The sequence below is a fragment of the Elephas maximus genome, chromosome 6 (genome assembly GCF_024166365.1).
Source record: "Elephas maximus indicus isolate mEleMax1 chromosome 6, mEleMax1 primary haplotype, whole genome shotgun sequence".
NCBI lineage: Eukaryota > Metazoa > Chordata > Mammalia > Proboscidea > Elephantidae > Elephas > Elephas maximus.
The window spans coordinates 57,681,807-57,704,338 of NC_064824.1; the positions used below are offsets into that span (position 1 = coordinate 57,681,807).

The 22,532-nt window shown below is 38.9% G+C and overlaps 1 protein-coding gene across 3 annotated transcripts in view; it reads right to left on the reverse strand.

The window, feature by feature from the left end:
- ITGB6 (integrin subunit beta 6) overlaps nt 1–8,041 on the reverse strand; it is an 85,075-nt gene extending 77,034 nt beyond the window's left edge. The window contains exons 1-5 of one of the 3 annotated variants that reach the window (XM_049887286.1): nt 7,946–8,041; nt 7,762–7,838; nt 6,922–7,001; nt 3,397–3,601; nt 2,550–2,796 (exon numbers count right to left, since the gene is read on the reverse strand). In XM_049887286.1, the coding sequence (XP_049743243.1) occupies nt 2,550–2,796; nt 3,397–3,601; nt 6,922–7,001; nt 7,762–7,822 (593 nt within the window). In that variant the 5' untranslated portion in view covers nt 7,823–7,838; nt 7,946–8,041. The other 2 variants (XM_049887288.1, XM_049887287.1) reach the window with 2 other exon arrangements.
- Between the last annotated feature and the right edge of the window lie 14,491 nt (nt 8,042–22,532).

Genomic DNA, 22,532 nt, shown 5'->3' on the forward strand with positions numbered 1-22,532 from the left:
ATTTGAAGAAGAACTTGTATCCAGGATATATAAAGAACTTTCACAACACAATATTAAGAACACAAACAAATTTTTTGAAAAACGACTAAAAAACTTGAGAAGATATTTCACAAAATAAGATGTAAGAATGAAAAATAAGCACGTAGAAAGATGCTCAACATCACTGGTAATTAGGAAAGTGCAAATTAAAACTACAATGAGATACCACTATGCAGCTATTAGAATGGCTGAAATTAAAAAGACTGATGATAGCAAGTGTTAGCAAGGCTGTGGAGCAGCTGGAACCCTCATAAATTGATGATAGAAGTGCAAAATGGTATAGCTAACTTTGGAAAACAATATAGTAGTTTCTACAAAAATTAAACATATACTTATCATATAATTCAACAACTCCACTATTAGACATCTAAGAGAAATAAAGGCATGTCCACACAAAGACTTATACACAAAAGATCATAGCAGCATTTTTCATAATAGGCAAAAATGGAAGCAACCCAAACTTCCATCAATGTGAGAATGAATAAACAAAATATAATAAACTGGAACAATGGACCGTTTCTTAACAACAAGAGGAACTATTACTTAGCAACACACAACATCATAGATGAACCTCAAAAACAGTAGGTTGTGCAAAAGAAGACAGATATAAAAAAAGCGCAGACTATATTATTCCCTTTTTATGAAGTCCAAGAATAGGCAAAACTAATCTAGAGTATAGAAATCGGAAAGTGGTTGCTTCTGAGGAAGTAGAACTGACTGTAAAGGGGCATGATGGATCTTTGTGAGGTGATGGAAAGGTTCTACGTCTTGTTTTGGGTGGTAGTTGCGTGGGTGTATTCAATTGTCAAAACCTGTTGAGAAGAACACTTTTGATGTGTGCATTTTAATGTATGTCAATTATACCTCAAAAGGGGAGGAGGTACAGACGGCTGGCATGTACCTCTTATTGATATCCCCCTCTTTTCATCTCCCTTCTTGCTTGGAATGAAGAAGTGATGATTAGCACCCCAGCAGCCTTACTGGACCATGAGACTAGAATCCAAGGCCCATCAATGGTGGAGCAGAAAGTAGAAAAATCCTGGAACCCTGATAGCCGTGGCGTTACTCTATCAGCCCTGAATTACCTTTCTCTGGACTTTTATGTGTGAAAGAGAGAGAGAGAAAAAAAAATCTCTCTTGTTTAAGTCACTCTCTCTAATACTTGTAACCAAACATAGTTCCTAAACAGTTACAGTCAGTAATGAATTTCTTTCACTACCAAATTATTTTTGGCTAGATTAGATTCTAGTTAGGGACCACACTGAAATGTTTTAAAATGATATAATAAAAGCTATTTGTCTTTTATAGAGATAATGCTTTTAGTGCATTAAAATATCAAAAGTCAATATATGTTTGGGAAATCATTTCATATATATTAGATGCATAGCAGCGAAGGGCTTGGTTTGAGACCAACCCAGATCTTGGTACAGATCACTGGTTAGTCATGTGGCTTTGGGAAAATTAATCTTCCATTGATTAGTCATGTGGCCTTGAGCAAATTACTAACCTCTCAGAGGCTCTGTTACTTCCTCTGAGTATAGGAATAATGAAACCTGCTTTAACCTGCTGTTATTATGAAGATTGAATAAGGTCATGTAGGTAAAACCTTCAGCATAGAGTCTGGCATAAGGCAAAGAGTAGTTCTTTTAAATATGCAACTGACTGTACAGGTAAGCCATCAGAAAGCAATTTGCCCTTGATCAACACCTGGGTAATACTTAGTTTTACATTTGACAAGTACAGCGACCACCCATCTGTCACTGGAGGCTTGTGTGTTACTATAATGCTGACCAGGTTTCAGCAGAGCTTCCAGACTAAGAAGGACTAGGAAGAATGGCCTGGCTATCTACTTTCAAAAAATCAGCCAGTGAAAACCCTATGGATCACAATAGTCCAATCCCATTGTGCATGGGATTGCCATGAGTCAGGAACCAACAACAACATAGCACATCATAACAGAGTTATTGCCTAATTTTCTAATGAAGGCTGCAATGGCCCTCTCCACGCAATAAGAAAAACCCACATTTCCTAAAATACGTTAAAGGAAGCTGCAAAAATTATTATTTTGGCAAAGGTCAACTGTAGCGGAGAAAGACATTCTAAGGGACTATAAGTCACTGTTATATAGCCTCAGAATATGGTGGTCATTGTGAATAGGGTCTCTGAGCACCAGGGATGGTCACAGTCCATTTGCACACTCCGCAGCAGTGGACCATGCAGTGAAGGACTCTGTCCCTTGTCTGCAGAACACAAAGCCAAGTTTGCCACATCTTGACCTACACAGGGAGGCAGATGCTGCAAAAGCTGCAAGCATCCAAGGCTAGAACCCTGTAGTTAAGATGACATCACCTTGTCTTCAAGCAACTCAGGCAAATGAGCAAGCTGCTGAGTTCCAACCAGAAGGGAGAGAAACACCGGGGAATTCGCAAGCTCCCGGCAAGCACAGTTCAGCTCAGAGCTATTGCTACAGAAAATCACTGCATAAAGATGCCAAAGAATTATTTACTTACCTGCAAGGGTTGGCGATTTCCTCTGGTGTTGTTTTCATAAAAGGGGAGACAGGTTTTTCCACAAAAGAGCCGAAGCCGAGTCTAAAGTTGCTAGTTAATTTAGACATCTCCTTTGAAAGCAGGGAGCCCAGCTCTTTGATTGTGTTAAGGTCGTCATCCATGGAGGCTGAGAGGTCCATGAGGTAATACAAGTCCACTGGGTAATCCTCTGTCTGGCGGACATGCACCTGCAGGGTCTGTTCTCCACCTGCAAAGCCCCCACAGGAAACGTGAATAAATGAAAACACAGCAACATTTATTTGTAACTAGCCTATCACTGGGCCACCTGGCTATTTCATTTCAATAAGAACTTACTGAAGATATTTATGATTTCATGAACTGTGGTAGGTTGTAAATGAACAAAGTAAGCGTAGGGCTACTGAAGGAAGTGTATTTTGGGATATTTTATACCTCCTAGGGAGAACTAGCATCCATTTAGATGGAAGATAAGCTGATTGTGTGTGTGTGTGTGTGTGGTTTTAGAAAAGAAGAACAAAATAGAGGGGACTTTAAAGCTGTATTAAACCCTTGAAGAAATGTGAAGTTTGGGTAATTGAAATGGTTACTACTAGATAAGGGTTTTTTAGTAACACATTGGAAGTGTAAGTGATCGATGTGAATAAAGACAAGTGTTAACCTAGCAACTATTTCCTTAAGAATGGGAAATTTGAGTCTCAATAATCAATGATATATAATACAGTGCAAAATGTACTAGCAGAATAGTCATATTACCATATGTGAAAGTATTTTTATTTACATGAGCCAACCAAGAATAGAGGTTCCCTCTTGTCAAAAAATTATAACATACCTGGTCTTAACTTAAGAATCAAGCTTTGAGGCGTAATCTGAACAATGTTGGAACTATTTTTCTGTCTGCCGACACTGAGAGGCTTATTCTTAAGTATTTCTACTTGGGAAACAGGGTTTTCGATGAAGGTTAATTGACATCCTTTAGCTAAAAGATTCGCTGGGGTATCGCACCTTTCACCAGCTCCTGATGGGTGGGTAAAATTCTAAAAGAGAAAAGAACAATAAAGAGAGAGAGAGAGAAATCTGCATTTCTTTATAAGATAATGGCAACTGACTTTTTTTTTTTTTGGTGAGGCATCTAGCTATACTCAGTGTAACATATTCCCACATGCTCAACATTGATTGTAGGTCTAAAGTTAAGTTACAGCAGAATAACCAGAGAATTCTGCCAGTAGACTTGGAGTAAAATTGAAGTCTTCTTTTAATTATATCCAACTGAGCTCACATTAACAGTTTTTTTTTTTTAACCCCCTTAAAAAAAAAAATGTTTTTTTTTTTTTTCTCTAAAACTTCTCCTGTACCATGACCAGACCTTTGAAATAGTTGAATTTGTAGACACCACCTGTGAATTGATCTGTCTAGGACAACCTCTAGGTTGATGGACTTCTAGGAAAGTGTGCCAATAGAAATCCATTACAAAGACAGCCTTTTCTGTGGGTTCCTTTTCTGTGGGGTTATAACATCTCTCTATCAGCGCTCTGTACCAGTCTTCATTTGCTGATGCATTACCCTTATATTACAGCATGAGTTCACTAAGGTTGACCTCTTGGGGACTTTAAACTCAGAGACTGAAAGTGTTTTCACTTCAATGTGTTTTAGAACTTCCTTCAAGATTTGGAGAAATAAAAGACAAGGTGATTTAGAAGACTACGTTTTGCGTAGTAACCAGGGTGTTTTCAGCTTCGGTCAGATCCTCCTGGGTAGCAGGGGGCACTGAGATGCAGCACTTCTGGGTAGAGAGAAGCCCAGACCAAACAATGCCTGTAAACCCTGCAAAGCCCAGAACAGAGAGGGGAGGGAGCTCAGGGAGAAATACCTGTCTTACCTGATAGCCACAGCTGCTCTAGAGCTAACAAGGCTCTAGGCAAAGTTGAACTTGAGGCCAATTGACTCTCACACTTGTAGAGAAGGCTACGAAATCCTTGTGTTGCTTTTTCTTGGCCATGAGAATTCTAAGCCACGCCTGCTATTTTCACCAACTAGGAAAGTTACATTTCTTCTGAAATTAATTATTTTTAAAAAATTTATTTATTTTGTTGCTGTTGTTTAGGACATACACAGCTACACATACACCAACAGTTTCTATGTGTACAGTTCAGCGACATTGATTACATTCTTTGAATTGTGCAACCATTCTTACCTTCCTTTCCTGAGTCATTCTTCCCCCATGGACATAAAATCACTTTGTCCTCAAGTTCCCACCTAATCTTTCCAGTTGTTGTGGTTAATTTCATCCCATATAGGTAGTTCTTAAAAGAGCATACTGCTCAAGGTAGACATTTTTTACTAGTTAAGCTAAACCGTTGTTTGGTTTTAAGAAGTGAAATTAAGTTTTGAGAATACAATTTGCTATCTTTAAGTTATGCCTGTGCATATTTGAGGGTCCAGTAAGGAATACCGAAGAATTGATGCCTTTGAATTATGGCGTTGGCAGAGAATATTGACAATACCATGGGCTGCCAGAAGAACAAACAAATCTGTCTTGGAAGAAGTATAGCCAGAATGCTCCTTGAAGCAAGGATGGCAAGATTTTGTCTCATATGCTTTGGACATGTTATCGGGAAGGGTTAGTCCCTGGAGAAGGAGATTATGCTTGGTAAAGTAGAGGGTCAGCGAAAGAAAGACCCCTAATGGGGTGGATTGACACAGTGGCTGCAGCAATGGGCTCAAACATAGCAATGATTGTGAGGATGGCACATGGCCGGGCAGTGTCTCGTTCTTTTGTACATAGGGTGGCTATGAGTTGAAGGCCCCTAACAACAACAGGACAGGCATAGCAAACTCTGCAACTTCCCATGATGTACTCAAGCCAAACAGTGGTAATGATAACCACCTTCTCTCTTACTGAGCTGGACAAGACCTCAGGATCCTTCTCAACGTAGTATCACTACTACTACCTATAAAAAAAAATAGTCACAGCTTTTTCCAAAAGATCAGAGGTGGTGTTAACTATAGAATTCATTTTATATCTGCTCTAAGCAGAAGCCGAATTTAGTTTTTGCTTACTTTAACTGCTTGAACTGATATACTGATAACTACTTCTACTATTTAGAGTGGCCTCTTAGAATAACCTGGCCCAAAAATTTGATGATAATTCGGCTACCAAGTATCATCCACAAGTAGAGCAGTCACTAGGAATTTAAATGAAAATTCTAGAAGCGGGTATTTTGCCAGATTGATTTGTTAATTGACATCTCTGGCATAAAATTAACACTGTCTTCTTCAGGGAGTTAAGGTCCAAGAAACATGTGAATTTTACTCTCTTTGTATGTGTATCCTCAACCTGCTTTCAATACATGAGCTTGAAAAAGCATGATTCCTTAGCCCTTTTGTTTGTGTCCCATCGGGCAAGGCAACAGTGTGAGAGTGAGCTCCATATGTGTCTGTGAGGCCTTCCTCTGTGGATATACTTTAAACTTGGAATTGAGTTTTCAACAATTACAGCCAGGTCCTGATTTGGGCATCCAGGTCTGTTCCCCTTTGAGCTATGCTCCTCAGGTCTTGCTGAACTTGGTATTTGTATGGTTCAATATGTGTTTAGATTCTCTTTTTGAGATTTAGTCAGCAGAGAATTGTTTTAAATCCAGAAAGCTAAGGCAACTCTCTATAACCATGAATCATTTCTCCATTGCTCCACAGTGTCACAGGACAGGGAGTGACTTAGGATGACTTGTTACATATTCCCCAGTCACCCTCATACTGTTTCCACCTCACTATCGCTTTGACTAGGTAAGGAATGTATGTTTGGGGCTTTGTCATTGCCGTGGCAATGAGTCACTGAGCTCATGAAAATGCAATTGTTAAAAGAATTTGATAATGTCTAAGCAGTATGTTTACTCAAACTTAGGATACTTGTCCTTAACTTGCCTTTGAACCTAGCAGTGGTTCAGAACAAACCCTGGTTCCCAGATGGAAAACAGCTATAATATTGAACTCAAATGTATGTTTGACTTTAGAAAATGTCATCTCTGTGATTTCTGATTATCCAGAGAGCCTCAGCATTTTACATGAAACCAGTTATAAATGGCTTTAAAATGATAGTTAAGAGTCAAGTAAAAGAGAAGATCCTGAGTTAAGGATTGTTCAGACTATTGGACATCTTCTCCCTTTACAAATTGCTTTTTAAAGTAATCACACGAATGACTCCTTGATCTACGAATTCCTCCATTTTCCTTTTCTAATTAGTTTTACTCATACAACCAACCCCACAGAAAGCAGGAACTATCAGAGCTATCGCTGATGGAATTCACATAAATATAACTGCAAACATTTTTAAAAAACTGGTTGAGCTCATTTGTTTTACCTCCTGAGAACACCAGGCACAATGAGGTCCAATGAGTAAGCAGCCTGCACAGGTCTCTGCCCCTCCCAGGGCACAGCCACCTATGTTTAAACCCAGCAAGACACAAGGGATTAGGTGCACCTTCAGTTATTCTATTTACGAGACATATGGCTCTTAAAGTATTTAAACAAAACAATATTAAAGTTTATTTTAGCCTTCAAAGATCAGTGATGAAATTAGCAAATTCCTATAAATGCTTATAGCTTACATCATTACATTGAAAATAAGCCAAAATTATATTTATCTTCTTTCTCAAAATGTGAAAATAGCTAAAATGTTCACAAATGTAGAATCATCATTTTTATTATCCTTATTCAGTATTTGCCCCTTTAATTTTTAAAAATTGTTTGCATATATTAAAAATGCTTCTTTCTTCTAGTTTGTTCTATAAGCCTCATCTAAAGTACAATTAAAAAAATACTTCTCTCTTAAATGTAGCCTATTTCTATGCTTAAAATAAAATACTTTCTCAAGGTTATTACTGTCAAGCAGATGTCCTTGTCAGACAATAAAATAGTTAGAAAAGTTTCCAAAATGGTTGTCACAATGTTATTAAGAAGTCCTATCATAGAGTAACGCTGTTTAATTCTCTGCATTAAAACCTCTGTGTAACCTTTGTATTTATTTACCTTAAGCCTAGAGCATTCATTGTGGAAACACCCCTGTGTCTGCGTTCACTCAATAGCAAAAGAGCAATTGAACAGATCAAATAAAAAATGACTTCTGATTTAGTTCCTGAGCCAAATGACAGGTTTGTCAAGGATACCACGAACTTAATACATCGGAGAACTTAAGCCTTACCTTGCACGTAAGCATTCCTTCCTAGAAATAGAAGGAACAGGCAAAACAGTTCAATCCCCATTCGTTTTCACTTCTCGCTGTGCAGACAGATTAAAAAATGAATTACCTTCCACATCACAAGACCAAAGCTGAACATCGTTAAAGTCTGTCTTTCTTGAAGCGTAAAATTTGAAATACTACTTACACTGCTTTGAAAAGAAACTTGAGATGTAAACAAAAAAGCTTTCATTAAGACTGAAATGAAAACAGAGGCTACCTGGACAGGTAAAGAAGAAAAGCTGTGTTTAAAAGCAACTTCAACATGATTTACTTCCTTGTTCTCCTTATAAGGAAGGCAGGTAGGTGTACAATCACCAAGAGGTGGGGAAATTCAGTCAGGAGAAATTTTGTGTAAATTCTATGAGTCTCTCTGCATCCTAGAGAAAGTTAATATCTTTTGTGAAATATTGATCAATGAAATGTCCAAAGAGAAATTGAGACGTGATCTAGAGTTGTTTCTAAAATAATTGTAATTCAATGTAAACAGTAAAGATGTTTCAATAAAACACAGTGACGCACAAGGAAGGCTTAAAAAAGTGAATGAAATGAAAATACCTGAGATTTTTATATTCCATTGTTAACTTCTTTGCAGAAAATTGAAATGAACTCTGAAAAATAAAAACCATTATTTTACACTCAAATTGGAAAGCAGACAAAGGAAGCAAAACACTGTGTTCCCTTGTTTTTCAAACTGGATGAAAGATATTTTTCTGGAGCTTTTAACCACTACGCCACTAGGGTTTCTAACAAGGTCTTAGGGGAACTCAAAAATCTCAATTTAGCCCTGTATTTAAATTGATTTCCAGTACTCTGTTATGTACAGACTTCCATCGCAGTCCCTAAAATCATAATTGTACTTATTTATTTACTCCCTCTTACCAATTTCAGCCCCTCTGCTGTTCATTCCCTCTCATAGCTCCAAGCCTTTACATGTGCCTGCCATTTGTGTTGGCTAGAGGTCCCTTCTATCTTCTAATTCCTTTCACTTGGCTAATTCAACTCATCCTCCAGGCCTAAACATAGACATTAGTGTCTGCAGAAATACCTTTTTGATTTCTCAAGCCTTCTCTTCCTGTGGACTTTCCCCAGGACAGCCTTTTTTTACTCTGTCTTGTAATTGCTTAAATACCGGACCTGTCTCTCCCACTAGGCTGTGAGTTCCTTTAAGGCATTCACTAATTGAATAAGTATTTATTGAATGTTTACTGTATATCAGGCAGGGACTATGTTTTAGTTATCTTTATATTCTCAGTAACAAGCAATGCCTGGCATTTAGTAAGTAGTCAATTAATATTTATTGAGTAAACAAATGAATTTTGTGTCCTCTTTTCTGGTATTTTACCTGTTACAAAGCAGGTACTCAGTGAATACTGAATAAATAGATGAGTAAATGAATAAATGGTTCGGGGAGGTGTATAAAGCAGTCAGGAGAGGGAAAATGTGTCCCTTGCTTGGGTTGTGATGAAAGCTGAGAAAGGGCTTAACATGCAGGGTGGGAAAACGGGGCAGAATTTAAGAGAAAATATAAAGTAGAAGAAAGCTGCAAGAAAATATCCATTTGCTCTGTTTTCATCTCCGCAATGCTCTGGGTAATTTTCACCTAAAAAACATATTCTTGCTTCTTGAAGATGTAGTGCTTGCCACAGCTGCTGACCCTGCTCCTGAAAAGTACCCCGCCCAAGCCCCTGTGGATGGAGGCAGCTCTCTCTAGTTGTTACTAGATCAACCAGTCCCTGAGCTGGCCAGTACCCCAGGAAATGCCTCGGGAGAAAAACTGTGTCCCCTTAGCCAAGGCAACCAGATTAACGGCTTCTTTTTCCATATGTGTAGAATTTGAACTGGGAAATACACACTGAAAATCAGGAATATGGTAATGGGAACTGAAGGCAGAAGGATGTACACAGGTAGGGCATTAGATTGGCTCAGGAGGGAGTTAAAGGAGAAATCAGCAGCTTTGAGGAAACAGACCGGCAGAGGAAAGCTATATTGAGTAGAGGACAAGGTAGTGGGTTGAGTGTATCCATTGCAAAAGCAGTAGAGAAGGGCCCCTCGGCCCCATTAACTGAAGAACACTAGAGTCAGATCCACAGACTCACTCTGCCATGGGGAAGGAGCCTGGCCCAGGCCTAGTGCTACCATGGATCCCAAATGTCCTTTCCCCAGGATCCTATCTCCTTTAGAGCAAAGTGCATTCTTACCACAAATTCCCTTTACTTGTAGGGGGCTGAGGGTATCTCTATATTCCTTAAAATCAGAAGGCCCCAAGTCACAACATCTGTATTTTTAGACAGGCTGGTTGGAGCCATAGGGTAGAATCCAACTATCTCACTTGTTCAGAGTCTCAGATCAGGAGCTGTGACTACCTCATGGAATCTGACCCTCTCCAAAGAACCAGGTACAGTAGATGAAATACCACAGAGGAAAGGGAAGCATCACCTTCTGCACTCTGCCCCCAACTGCCCTTTACTTCTGAGATTTAGAAATGGGCTGTCTTCAGCCACGTCCTGACTTCAGGAAGCCACGCAAACCTATCTGACTCATTGCGTTTAGCTTGGGTCTCTTCCTGGACCCAGCCACTCAGCCACATCAAAGAATGACAGTCTAGGACCCAGCTGGGCTAGCCCCAGGGCAATTCAGAACACTCCTGGGAGAGTGAACACTAAGAAAACCTGGCTGGGACCCAATCTGAATCCCAGGGACCTTAGTAATGACTGCCAGCTCTCAGAATGGCCTTATGGTGGTACCTGCTTTATTTCAAGTAGCAACTGACAAGTCTTCTATCTCCAGTTGTCTCTCTATGAAAATACTTCATAGTGAGTAGCTAAGAGTGCTTAAACTGATGGTTTGTCCTTGTGACTGGCTGGGGTGTAACTCTGTACGTGATGCTACGCGAGGGATTGTTCGCAGAATTCTACGGCTGACTTGTGATGTGTATCACACGGGAAGCAGGGAATTTGGAAGTAGATACCATTGTTTCACATATCAAGAGCTTCCAAAAAATTCTTTAAAGAAGGGTGTGCAAGCGTTTCCTAGTGCATGACACCCACAATACGCTAAGTGCTAGAGACATTTTCTGTGATCTAGGCCTTACATTTTTCTGGAGTTTATTTTTTAAATGCTTGTGATGTTCATGATAGTGGGAAGTAAGAATGGTGGGGAGAGTCTGAATTTTTGTTGTAGACCTAGTTTCAAATTCCCCCTGCCAGGTTCTCCTGTACATCCTTGGGATAGCATTTATCTCTCAGAACTTTAATTTGCTGACTGGGAGATACTGTCTACCTTTCAGGATTACAGTGAAGATTTAATTATACCATCCAGGAGAAACAACAGATTTTGTGGGGCCTGAAGATTATATGATTTGGCAGGTCCTCTTTAAGAAAATGAATGCAAACATTGCAAACAGTATGAAAGTGAATATTAATTTAAAATGAGAAAAAAAAATGACAACAAATTACTGAAGTCTTTGGGGATGCCATTTTATGTTTTCTTGACATCTCCTTAGGCAATTTATCAGAAATGCTTACCTAGACATGCTTCCTAATTTTAATCTGGCTTCCCATTCCCACATGGAACCAACTGTAGCTCCTAGTCACTTCCAGCACTTCCAGGAGCCTGTGAAAATGAAGGACCTGGGCTGAAGCTTCATCAGTGTCATTGTAGTTGCTCCTCTGATTTCTCTCAGTATTCATGCTTATCTGTAGTTTGTTTTATTGAGCACTTACCATGTGCCAAACCCATCAAAAAACCAAACCCGTTGTGGTTGAGTCGATTCCAACTCATAGCAAACCTATAAGACAGAGTAGAACTGCCCCGTAGGGTTTCCAAGGAGGGGCTGGTGGATTTGAACTGCTGACCTTTTGGTTAGCAGCCCAGCTCTTAACCACTGCACCACCAGAGCTCCCATCATGTGCCAGGCACTGTTAAACATTTTTGTAGTATTGCCTTATTTTATGAGTTGGAATTGACTTGACAGCAATGGGTTTTTTTTTTTTTAATTCTCACAATATACCTATGAATTAGGTCTTATTTTACCTCCATTTATAAGATGAGGAAACTGAGGTTTAGAGACATTAAGTAACTCCCAGGAAGCACAGGCCCTGGAGACAGGTTGGAATTCAGAATCACTGTGTTCAGAGTTCAGAATTATTGTGCAAACAGCCTTCTGGTAGATAATAGATGTCCATAAACTTGGGTCACTATTGTGCATGAATCATAAAGAAGATGTCATCAAGAAATGAAATTCTATAAGGAACTTTTTAAATATGTTTTTCTCTCTCTATATATCCCTAGTTTTGACTCTAGATCTGTATCTAGCCACCTTTTTTTGTTGGTTTGTTTGTTGGTCACGTGGTGGATAACTCACCACCAAAAAATAAGACGGAAGTATGGCCCTGAATCTTACAATCATTATTTGTTCCTTCCCTGACTTAAGTCCAGTACAAAGCACTTAAAGATTAAATAAAATATGTCGCCCCACCCTTCAGGGGAAGCCAGAACCGCTGGTTGGCAGCCAGACCTGCCATTCAGTCCAGGATGGGGCAGTCGTGGGCATTTCCTGCGGCTGGGAGACTGCTCAGGATTAGCTCCAGTGCTCTTTCAGCAACCACCTCCACCGTCCACTGCACTTTGGAGCTCAGTAAGCCCCTACTCTCATTACCAGTTAAATGAAGCTGGTTCTCACTTGGCAAGTCTGCTGCAGATCTTGTGCGTTAGACCTGCTTGAGAAAACTACTAACCCGGAGTTTCAAAAATTATTTTTAATTCTAATAAAATTGAATTCTTTCTGCCTTTTAGTTTGTGGAATAAATCCAAAGGCAAGATTTTCTAGAAAATAACAGTAAATATGAGTTTTTATAACACTCTGACTTGGTTCTGAGAACTGTGCTCCCTCTTCATGCCCCTATTTTTCTGCCTATTTTTTTTATGAAGCTGTAGCAAGAAGTCCATGTGAACAAACTGAAAAACTGATTGCCGAAAGACTCACTCATTAACAGGCTTCAAAACTGCTAAGCTTTCTTTTTCTTTTAAAAAGATAATTCAAGTGATATAACCCAAATTAGCATTATTTTGGTTCAGAGCAAGTATTTTGTCTTATGAGCATTATCCTCTTTCTTCTGGGGCTGCAATGGGTAGTGGCATTACAGATGAACTTGGATTCATTTGTTCATCCATTCATTCATTTATCCATTCTCCCACAATGTGGCAGACACTGTTCTGGGAATGCAACGTTGTTTAAAACTGACAAAACTCCTGAATTAGAGTTTACATTCTAGTGAGAGAGACAGACACTAAGACACAAGCAAAAAAAGATGTTAGGTGGTGATAAATGTTAAGGAAAATAGAGGACAGTAAAAAGGTCAGAGAGTGGCCATGGTGGAGTGGTCAGGGAAGCCTTTCTGATAAGGTAGCATTTAGACAGAGCCCTACAGAAGTGAGGAGGAGAGTCGTGTGGCTATCTGAGGGAAGAGCAGTCCAGCCCAAGGTAAAGACAAGTACAAGGCCCACGACTGGAGAGTATGGGGAGGAGCAAGGTGGCTGATAAGGCTGGAGTAGAGTGAATGTGTGAGCGTGAGGAGGTAGTAGAAGCCCATGTTAGAGAGGCAAGGGGTCTGCAGTGTCGCTCATTAAGAAGGGCCTGTGGGTAATGGTAAGGACTTTGGATTTATATTCTAGTAAGATGGGAAGATTTATAGGGTTTTGAGTGGACATGATGTAGCATATGTTTTGAAAGGATCATCTGAGCAGACTGTAGAGGTGGAAAGAATGGAAGCAGGGAAACCTATTGGGGGCTATTTCAGTGGTTGAGGTGAGAGATGTTGATGGCTTGCAGTTGGATGGAAGCAACAGAGGTAGTGAGAAGTGGTTGGATCCTGGATAGACTTCTAAGACAGTCAGAATTTACAGATGGATGGCTTGTAGGGGTTGAGAGAAATTGAGGCCTCCAGAATGTCTCCAAATGTAATGGAGGCCCCTAGTCAATGACCCTTTTCATTCCCAGAAGTTCCTACAGACATGAACAGACATTGTACAGTATCTACACATCATAAGAGTCAGAGTGAGCTATGATCTACTCTAATGAGCTATGGGGTCATAACTGTGCAAAAGGCCTTCTTGAGGAGTACAGAAAAGGGCAGAACTATGCAGGCAAATGGTCTATTATGAGATTGTCTACATGCCTGTGTCAACATTTCTTTAGTACAGTGAAAGCCTGATTAGCTGGCATCTTGTGTTCTGGAATTCCCCATGACTTGGCATTTGGAGAGCACACACACGAAAATAAACACCCTGGAAAATTCTCATGGTTCTACAGTCTTTTGTACCTGCACTGGTGGTCTAACTGAGGTCAGTTTCAATAGTAGAAGAGTCTCTACTAATAGGTTTTCATTGGACCACTGTAAAAAGGCAGGTAAGATGGGCATATCATACGTGGAAAAAAAAAAAATCTTTGCAAAGTGCAAGGATTTCAGATTTCTTCTAACCTTAAAATTTATGCAACTGCAACAGCAGGGAAAGTTGTTATTCTTTAAAAATCTTGGAGAAAGGGTGGCCAAGGATTATATCTGAGGAGTATCTTCGAGAAGGTCTGTGGAGGATTTATTACCTTTACCTGCCATTTTATGGACTTTTCTGATTGTTGCTGATACTCATTCACTGATTCTCATCAGCAAATTTACCCAAAAGCAAATAGAGAAAAGGGTTGAATGTAATGCAAACACCCTGGTCGTTAAGGAGGCTAAACAATAAGTTATTCACAAAGTGCTCAAAAAATGCCATTTACCTGGGGCTGTCTCAAGAATTGGAAGAGGAGGAAGAAGCTAGGCCTTTAAAAGCAGATTCAGTTGGCATCAATTAAAGACGGTAGGCTGGATTTTTACAGCACAACACAAGTAATGAATCTATCTATTGTTTGGTATAATTACTTTCAGAAAAAGTGGCTCCAATGAGCTGTCAGATGTGAGAGACTTGTTTGAGGGAGTGTGAAAACTGTCTGCTCTTCTGTATCTCCGTTGTCTCATGTTACTGTACATGAAGCTGTGGTTGCTGATAATCCTAATGGCCCCCTTCCCCATGCTAGATAGCGGATGAGTGTATAACAGAGTGTTCTATCAAAGCGTAGCACAACGAAAGGCTCCACAGTAGTTTCAACAGGTATTAAAGAACTGAATTTTGTTTATATCAAGGAGTTCAAAACTTTAAAGTTCCAACCAAAAAACTTACAATGAAAGTTTTTTGATAGAAGATGTAAATATTTTGGAAGATTATTTTGAGCAAACTTTCTTTGCACATTGATGAAATTAAGATATCTTGGTTGTTAATAGAGTATTGCCAATAGCATGGATAATGCAGTTGGCAGATCTATTCCCAGTTCAGACCTTGGGTAGATTATTGGGCATTTGTTGCATGGTGCAAAATTAATCTTGCAATAGTTTATGGCCTAAACCTTAAGGAGTTAAGGATTAGAAAAAGATTTAAATGTTAATGCAACCAACAGAAGGATTTATTTTTATTAATTTCTCTGGAGAAGAGGACTGTTTCCCAAACTGTGTTCTGAAGAGAGCTGTTAGTAATCCTTGTCCTGATAATGAAGTGTTCCTATAGTTTATTTAATATAGACTATCAAATCCTCATTATCACAAATTCATGATGCACATTAACTTATTAAACATTTTAAGAGCCCCCACAGTGAAGAAAATTGCTTACCTTTGTTTAACAGTTAAACAAAAAAGTATTTGTGTAGGAAAGTCTCTTTCTTCATGGACTTATTAGCATCCCTGGGTATGTTTTCACTTGATATAGTTTCAGAAGTGGTAAAGGAGCACATAGATACACTGAAAGTTTTATGAAATTTTATCTATTCTACTGTCAAGGAGACCCAGAGCCAAATTTTAAAATTGCCTTTAGATAATATAGCCAGATTTCTTACGGAAACCCAGGAGTGAATTCATTTGTTTACTGCCGCCTTTTGAATGCATAATCCAATTCAAAGTCCTTTCAAGATGGATTTTGCTGGAGAAAATATTCTTTCTAAAGAAGTCCCAGAGGAGGTCCGTTTTGATGGTAGCTCAGGATCAAGCACTGGGGACAGCGATGATTCATTATAAATCTCTAAACTCAGGTTTTGGCCTTGGCTGCTTAAAAAGTACAGATATTCCAGTTTTAATACTGAATGACCTATGCTGGTTTTCTTTGTGAAATGAATTCTGGGTATGGCTATAGGTATTCTCTCAAGGAGGTTGCTGGCCTGTGATGCATCTGAAACGGGCAGAAAAGCCCCATTGCTACCTATGTCTGCCCTCTGCCTATCCCTTTTTAGTTGATTTTTTGTAGTGTACCATTTTGATTCCTTTCTTCTTTCCTTTTCTAAGAATTTTTTAGATTTTTTCTGTGGTTCCCTTGGGAATTAAAATTAACACCTTAATTTAACATTTAATAAAAAGTTGAATAATATCAACTGACTTTCAGTAGTATCTACTCTGCTCCTATACAGCTCCATCCCTCCTCCGTTGTACTATTACCTGTCATACAGTACATATTTATACATTGCATGCCCATTAATGTACATTTATCATTATTATTTTAGTCATTCACCTTTTAAATCACGTAAGAAACAAGCAACAAAAAAAAGAGTTGCAAACCAAAAATGAAATAATACTAGCTTTTATTTATTTATTTATTTTATGAAATTACTTTACTAGCGCTTTTTTTTGCTTTCTTCTTGCACCATCAGGTTATTGTCTAGCGCCTTTTCATTTTAGCCTGAAGGACTCCCTTTAACATTTTCTGTAGGACAAGTCTATTGATAATCAACTCTTTCAGCTTTTGTTTATCTGGAAAAGTCTTAATTTTTCCTTCATTCTTGAAGGATAGTTTTGCTGGATACAGAATTTGTGGTTAGCAGTCTTGTTTTGTTTTGGTTTTGTTCAGGATTTAAAAGATGTCATTCTTTGGGGAGAAAGTATGCATTTAATTCCAAAGTTGCTTTCTTTTCTATTTTCTCTGGACCTTAGGATTCATAAGATCAGGTATAGTAGGAACAATCTGCTTAAACCTGTATCTCTTCTTTTGACATCACTCTCATGAAAAACCTTCACTTCTTATAATGATCACTTTTATCAAAAGTTATTGTTTCACTGAGGTAGAAATTTAAGTGAATATACAAGAAGTGGGTAATTTTTCCACCTTGTAAGATGTCCAGATAGTGAAGAAAGAACCACTACAATTCATTCTGCTTGCTTTTCCAGAAAAAATGTAAAATATGATGTGGGTTCCTTAACAAAAAAAAAAAATTGAACATACTAGCAAATTAAAAAAAAAAGCACAGAGACATGTTTTAAAGGTTATTTTTAAGCCTTTTTTTTTTTCTCCCTCATTTTCTTAGGTAAGCAAGCTATATCTTGTTCCTTTGACCTGCATGTAATGTCAAGATGGTAGTCAGAAAGCACAATTTGGAAAGATCAAACTAGGAAATACCGAAGAAAGAAAGATGTTTAACTGCCTCATTTGTATTTACCTAGTTTTGAAATGAGACAAAACTACAGTTACAATAACATTTTTGGGTAACCTTCCTCTAAAATTAACTTTTAAAATTATTTAACCCGTTTTATGGAACATTGCAAACACAAATTCCTTGGTTCTCATAATAGTCATAAAACAATAATAGCTAACATTTATATGGCCTTTACTATGTGCCAGGAACTATTCCAAATTTTTACAAACACTGTCAGGTAAGGTTCTGATATTTTCCCCATTTTGTAAATAAACTTTTTATTTTAGAACTGTTTTAGATTTACAAAAAAAATTGATGAGATACTACAGAAAGTTCCCATAAACCCCAGACTCAGTCTTCTGTATTGTCAATGTTTTACATTAACATGGTACATTTGTTACTATTAGTAAACCAATACTGATATATTATTATCAGCTAAAGTCCATACTTCATTCAGATTAACTTAGTTTTTACCTAATGTCCTTTTTCTATTGCAGAATCCCATCCAGAATATCGTATTACATTTAGTCATAATGACTCCTTAGGCTCCTCTTGCGTCTTCCCCATTTTACAGAAGAAAAAAGTGTGGTATAGAGAGAGGTTAGATAATTTGTCCAAGATTTTATAGTCAGTAAGTGGAAAAGTTGGCCTCAAATCCCGGTTGTCTGATTCCAGGTGTGTGATTAACTTTGGCACTAAATCATTGTTACCTTATAATATTATTTCAACTTGATTTACTTAAGTTGTCAGGTCAGGCATCAGAGTGTCAGAGTGGCAAGAATACCGGGCCTGCGTGTCTGCACCAGTAGTGAAAGACCTGGCCATAGCCACATGAGCAGTTTAGGGGGCCACCATTCAATCCATTATAGGGGCTAGTAATGCACACGGGGTCGTTACAAGAGTTAAAGGAGATGAAATTGCAAAGGTACCTGAGGCGCGGTAGGCATATTTCAAAAAGCATAGCCATTATTATTATTATTAATTTTTTGTGCAATATAAGGCCTCCCAATACAAAAGTGTTAACTTGTGTAAATATCCCAAATGACATTTGTTGGTGTCCAGTTTCTATGACTATCATTAGCCTTAATAATTGCTTTAAATTATGGTCTTTTTGATTTCTAACACTTAGTCCTGCCAGCAACTTTACCAGGTTGTGTGATTTCAGCCTCTGTTCTTCCTTTCCTTGGTGGTGATGGTGGTAGGTTACCGCCAGTCAACACTTCCAACTAATAACACTTGGCAGGAACACAAAAGGTCTTTAAGTTTATAAATGATCTCCTCATCAAAAGAACTATAAACCAGGGTCCTAATAAATGAATTTCTGTCCATTGCCCACACTGATAAGCATGCTGCAGAAAAAAAACAACTGCTCAGCCTCAGTTGTTTCTCTGCTTTTGATTACCTTCTGTGGGTACTGGATGGAGCACACCCATTTTCTGCTCTGGATCTTTATCTCAGGAACAGAATGACAGCTTAGCTCTGTGTATCCTGTGCTTTGCATCGCCATTGCACCACCTGCCTGTGCTGTCTCTTGTGGTCACTTCTCGGCAGCCACAGGACTCTGAGCTGGCTTCCATGAATTCCTTCTGCATTTGTCATACAGCCATAGAGCTTCCAGACATTAGGACAGTTAGGGCCCTTAGATAGATGAGTCTAAAATCATTGCCTGTCCATTAATTTCTTTATATAGTCCACGCACCGACATGCACTGAACATCTACTCCATGTAAGGCATGATGATAGGTGCTAGTGACAGCAGAGAGCAAGCTCAAAGGACAGGATTCCCTGAGCCAAGACAGTGTCACTTCTATGCTGCTTGAGTAAAGGTCTGTACGGTTGACAATTAATACTGATAGCTTATGTGTTGCCTAGAGACAATCCTTCCATATATGGGTTCTTAACCTGACGTCCATTCACTAACAGAACTTGTGGGGTCCATGACATGATGGCTGCAACAAGGAGCTCAAGCTTAACAATGATTGTGAGCATGGTGAAGGACTGAGCCGTGTTTCATTCTGTTGTGAGCTATGAGTCGATGGCACCTAACAACAACAACATGACCTTGGATCATTTTACAGCTTAATTTTCACTCATCTCAGACTGAAATGTAGCATTTCCTTCCATTATCAACGAAGGCAACAAACCACTATAATATTGACAGTATCTATAACTCTCACCAAGAGAAATTACACATATTTCCATATCCCTTTGCCGTTGTTGCAGATATCTAAAAATAGCGTTAATACTTAGCACTGCTTCAAAATATAGTAGTTATCAGACCTACCACCAGGCCTTGCTATTTAACGTGTTAATAAAGAGGTACATGTGTTACTATCACATAAATTTGTTTTTTTAATATTTTGTTAACTGTTTTTCAATCCAACTCACTTTCTTTCTACTTGTATTTTTTTCATTTTATGAATTTTAAAACATTTTTCTGAAAAAGGATCTGTAGGCTTCATTAGACTGCCAAAGAAATCCATGCCCCCACAAAATATTTCAGAACTAGTAAGGAAAAGGCACTAGAAATGCAAGCTGAAGACCTTTTTTCTAGATGACCCCAAACCACTGAAATCTTTTTTATTCTTTTATCCTTGATCCTTGAAATGAGATCAAGACATCAGACATACAGAGGTAGGCGGCAAAATTGTTCCAGGATCATCAACTAAATGTACAAATTGGCCTTGTGGAAACTAAAATGATCATAACCTGGTGTTTCCACAACAGGGTACAGTATTTGGGAGTTATATGGTCAACTTTTTTTTTTTTTTTAATTTTTATTGTGCTTTAAGTGAAAGGTTACAAATCAAGTCAGTCTCTCACACAAAAACTTATATACACCTTGCTACATACTCCCAATTGCTCTCCCCCTAATGAGACAGCCCACTACCTCCCTCCACTCTCTCTTTTCATGTCCATTTCACCAGCTTCTAACCCCCTCTACCCGCTCATCTCCCCTCCAGGGAGGAGATGCCAACATAGTCTTAAGGGTCCACACAATCGAAGAAGCTCACTCCTCACCAGCATCCTTCTCCAACCCACTGTCCAGTCCAATCCACGTCTGAAGAGTTGACTTTGGGAATGGTTCCTGTCCTGGGCCAACAGAAGGTCTGGGGGCCATGAACACAGGGGTCCTTCTAGTCTCAGTCAGACCATTAAGTCTGGTCTTTTTACGAGAATATGGGGTCTGCATCCCACTGCACTCCTGCTCCCTCAGGGGTTCTCTGTTGTGTTCCCTGTCAGGGCAGTCATCGGTTGTAGCTGGGCACCACCTAGGTCTTCTGGTTTCAGGCTGATGTAGTCTCTGGTTTATGTGGCTCTTTCTGTCTCTTGGGCTCGTAATTACCTCGTGTCCTTGATGTTCTGCATTCTTCTTTGATCCAGGTGGGTTGAGACCAATTGATGCATCTTAGATGGCTGCTTGCTAGCGTTTAAGACCCCAGATGCCTCTCTCCAAGGTGGGATGTAGAATGTTTTCTTAATAGATTTATTATGCCAATTGACTTAGACGTCCCCTGAAACCATGGTCCCCAAACCCTCGCCCCTGCTACGCTGGCCTTCGAAGCATTCAGTTTATTCAGGAAACTTCTTTGCTTTTGGTTTAGTCCAGTTGTGCTGATCTTGCCTTTATTGTGTGTTGTCTTTCCCATCACCTAAAGTAGTTCTTATCTATTATCTAATTAGTGAATACTCCTCTCCCACCCTCCCTCCCTCCCCGCCATAACCATCAAAGAGTGTGTTCCTCTCAGTTTAAACTATTTCTCAAGATCTTATAATAGTGGTCTCATACAATGTTTGTCCTTTTGCAACTGACTAATTTCACTCAGCATAATGCCTTCAAGACTTCTCCATGTTATGCAATGTTTCACAGATTCATCACTGTTCTTTACTGATGCGTAGTATTCCATTGTGTGAATATGCCATAATTTATCCATTTTTCCATTGATGGGCACCTTGGTTGCTTCCATCTTTTTGCTATTGTAAACAGGGCTGCCATGAACATGGGTGTGCATATATCTGTTTGTATAAAGGCTCTTATTTCTCTAGGATATATTCCAAGGAGTAGGATTGCCAGATCGTATGGTAGTTCTATTTCTAGCTTTTTAAGGAAGTGCCAAATCGATTTCCGAAGTGGTTGTGCCATTTGACATTCCCACCAGCAGTGTATAAGTGTTCCAGTCTCTCCACAGCCTCTCCAACATTTATTGTTCTGTGTTTTTTGGATTAATGCCAGCCTTGTTGGAGTGAGATGAAATCTCATTGTAGTTTTGATTTGCATTTCTCTAATGGCTAATGATCGTGAGCATTTCCTCAATTATCTGTTAGCTACCTGAATGTCTTCTTTAGAGAAGTGTCTGTTCATATCTTTTGCCCATTTTTTAATTGGGTTATTTGTCCTTTTGCAGTATCATGTACATTTTAGAGATCACATGCTAATCGGAAATGTCATAGCTAAAAACTTTTTCCCAGCCTGTAGGTAATCTTTTTACTCTTTTGGTGAAGTCTTTGGATGAGCATAGGTGTTTGATTTTTAGGAGCTCCCAGTTATCTAGTTTTTCTTCTGCATTGTTAGTAATGTTTTATATACTGTTTATGCCATGTATTAGAGCTCCTAACATTGTCCCTATTTTTTCTTCCATGATCTTTATCATTTTAGATTTTATATTTAGGTCTTTGATCCATTTGAGCTTGTTTTTGTGCATGCAGCAAGGTATGGGTCTTGTTTCATTTTTTTGCAGATGGATATCCAGTTATGCCAGCACCATTTGTTAAAAAGACTGCCTTTTCCCCATTTAACTATTTTGGGGCCTTTGTCAAATATCAACTGCTCATATGTGGATGGATTTATGTCTGGATTCTCAATTCTGTTCCATTGGTCTATGTATCTGTCCTTGTACCAGTATATATGGTCAATTTTTGACTACCTTTGATGTAGGTTAGGCCAATATCCACAGAACTTTCTGGATTCCACATTAAGAGAGACTTCGAGTTTCAAGAGAGTACGGAGATGGATTCCAACATTGATTCAAGGGTTGAAAACCAAAACCTCTTAAAGAAGGTGTCTTAGTCATCTAGTGCTGCTATAATAGAAATACCACAAGTAGATGGCTTTAACAAAGAGAAATTTATTTTCTCACAGTCTAGTAGGTTACAAGTCCAAATTCATGCTTCGGATCCAGGGGAAGGCTTTCTCTCTCTATTGGCTCTGGAGGAAGGTCCTTGTCTTCAATCTTCCCCTGGTCGAG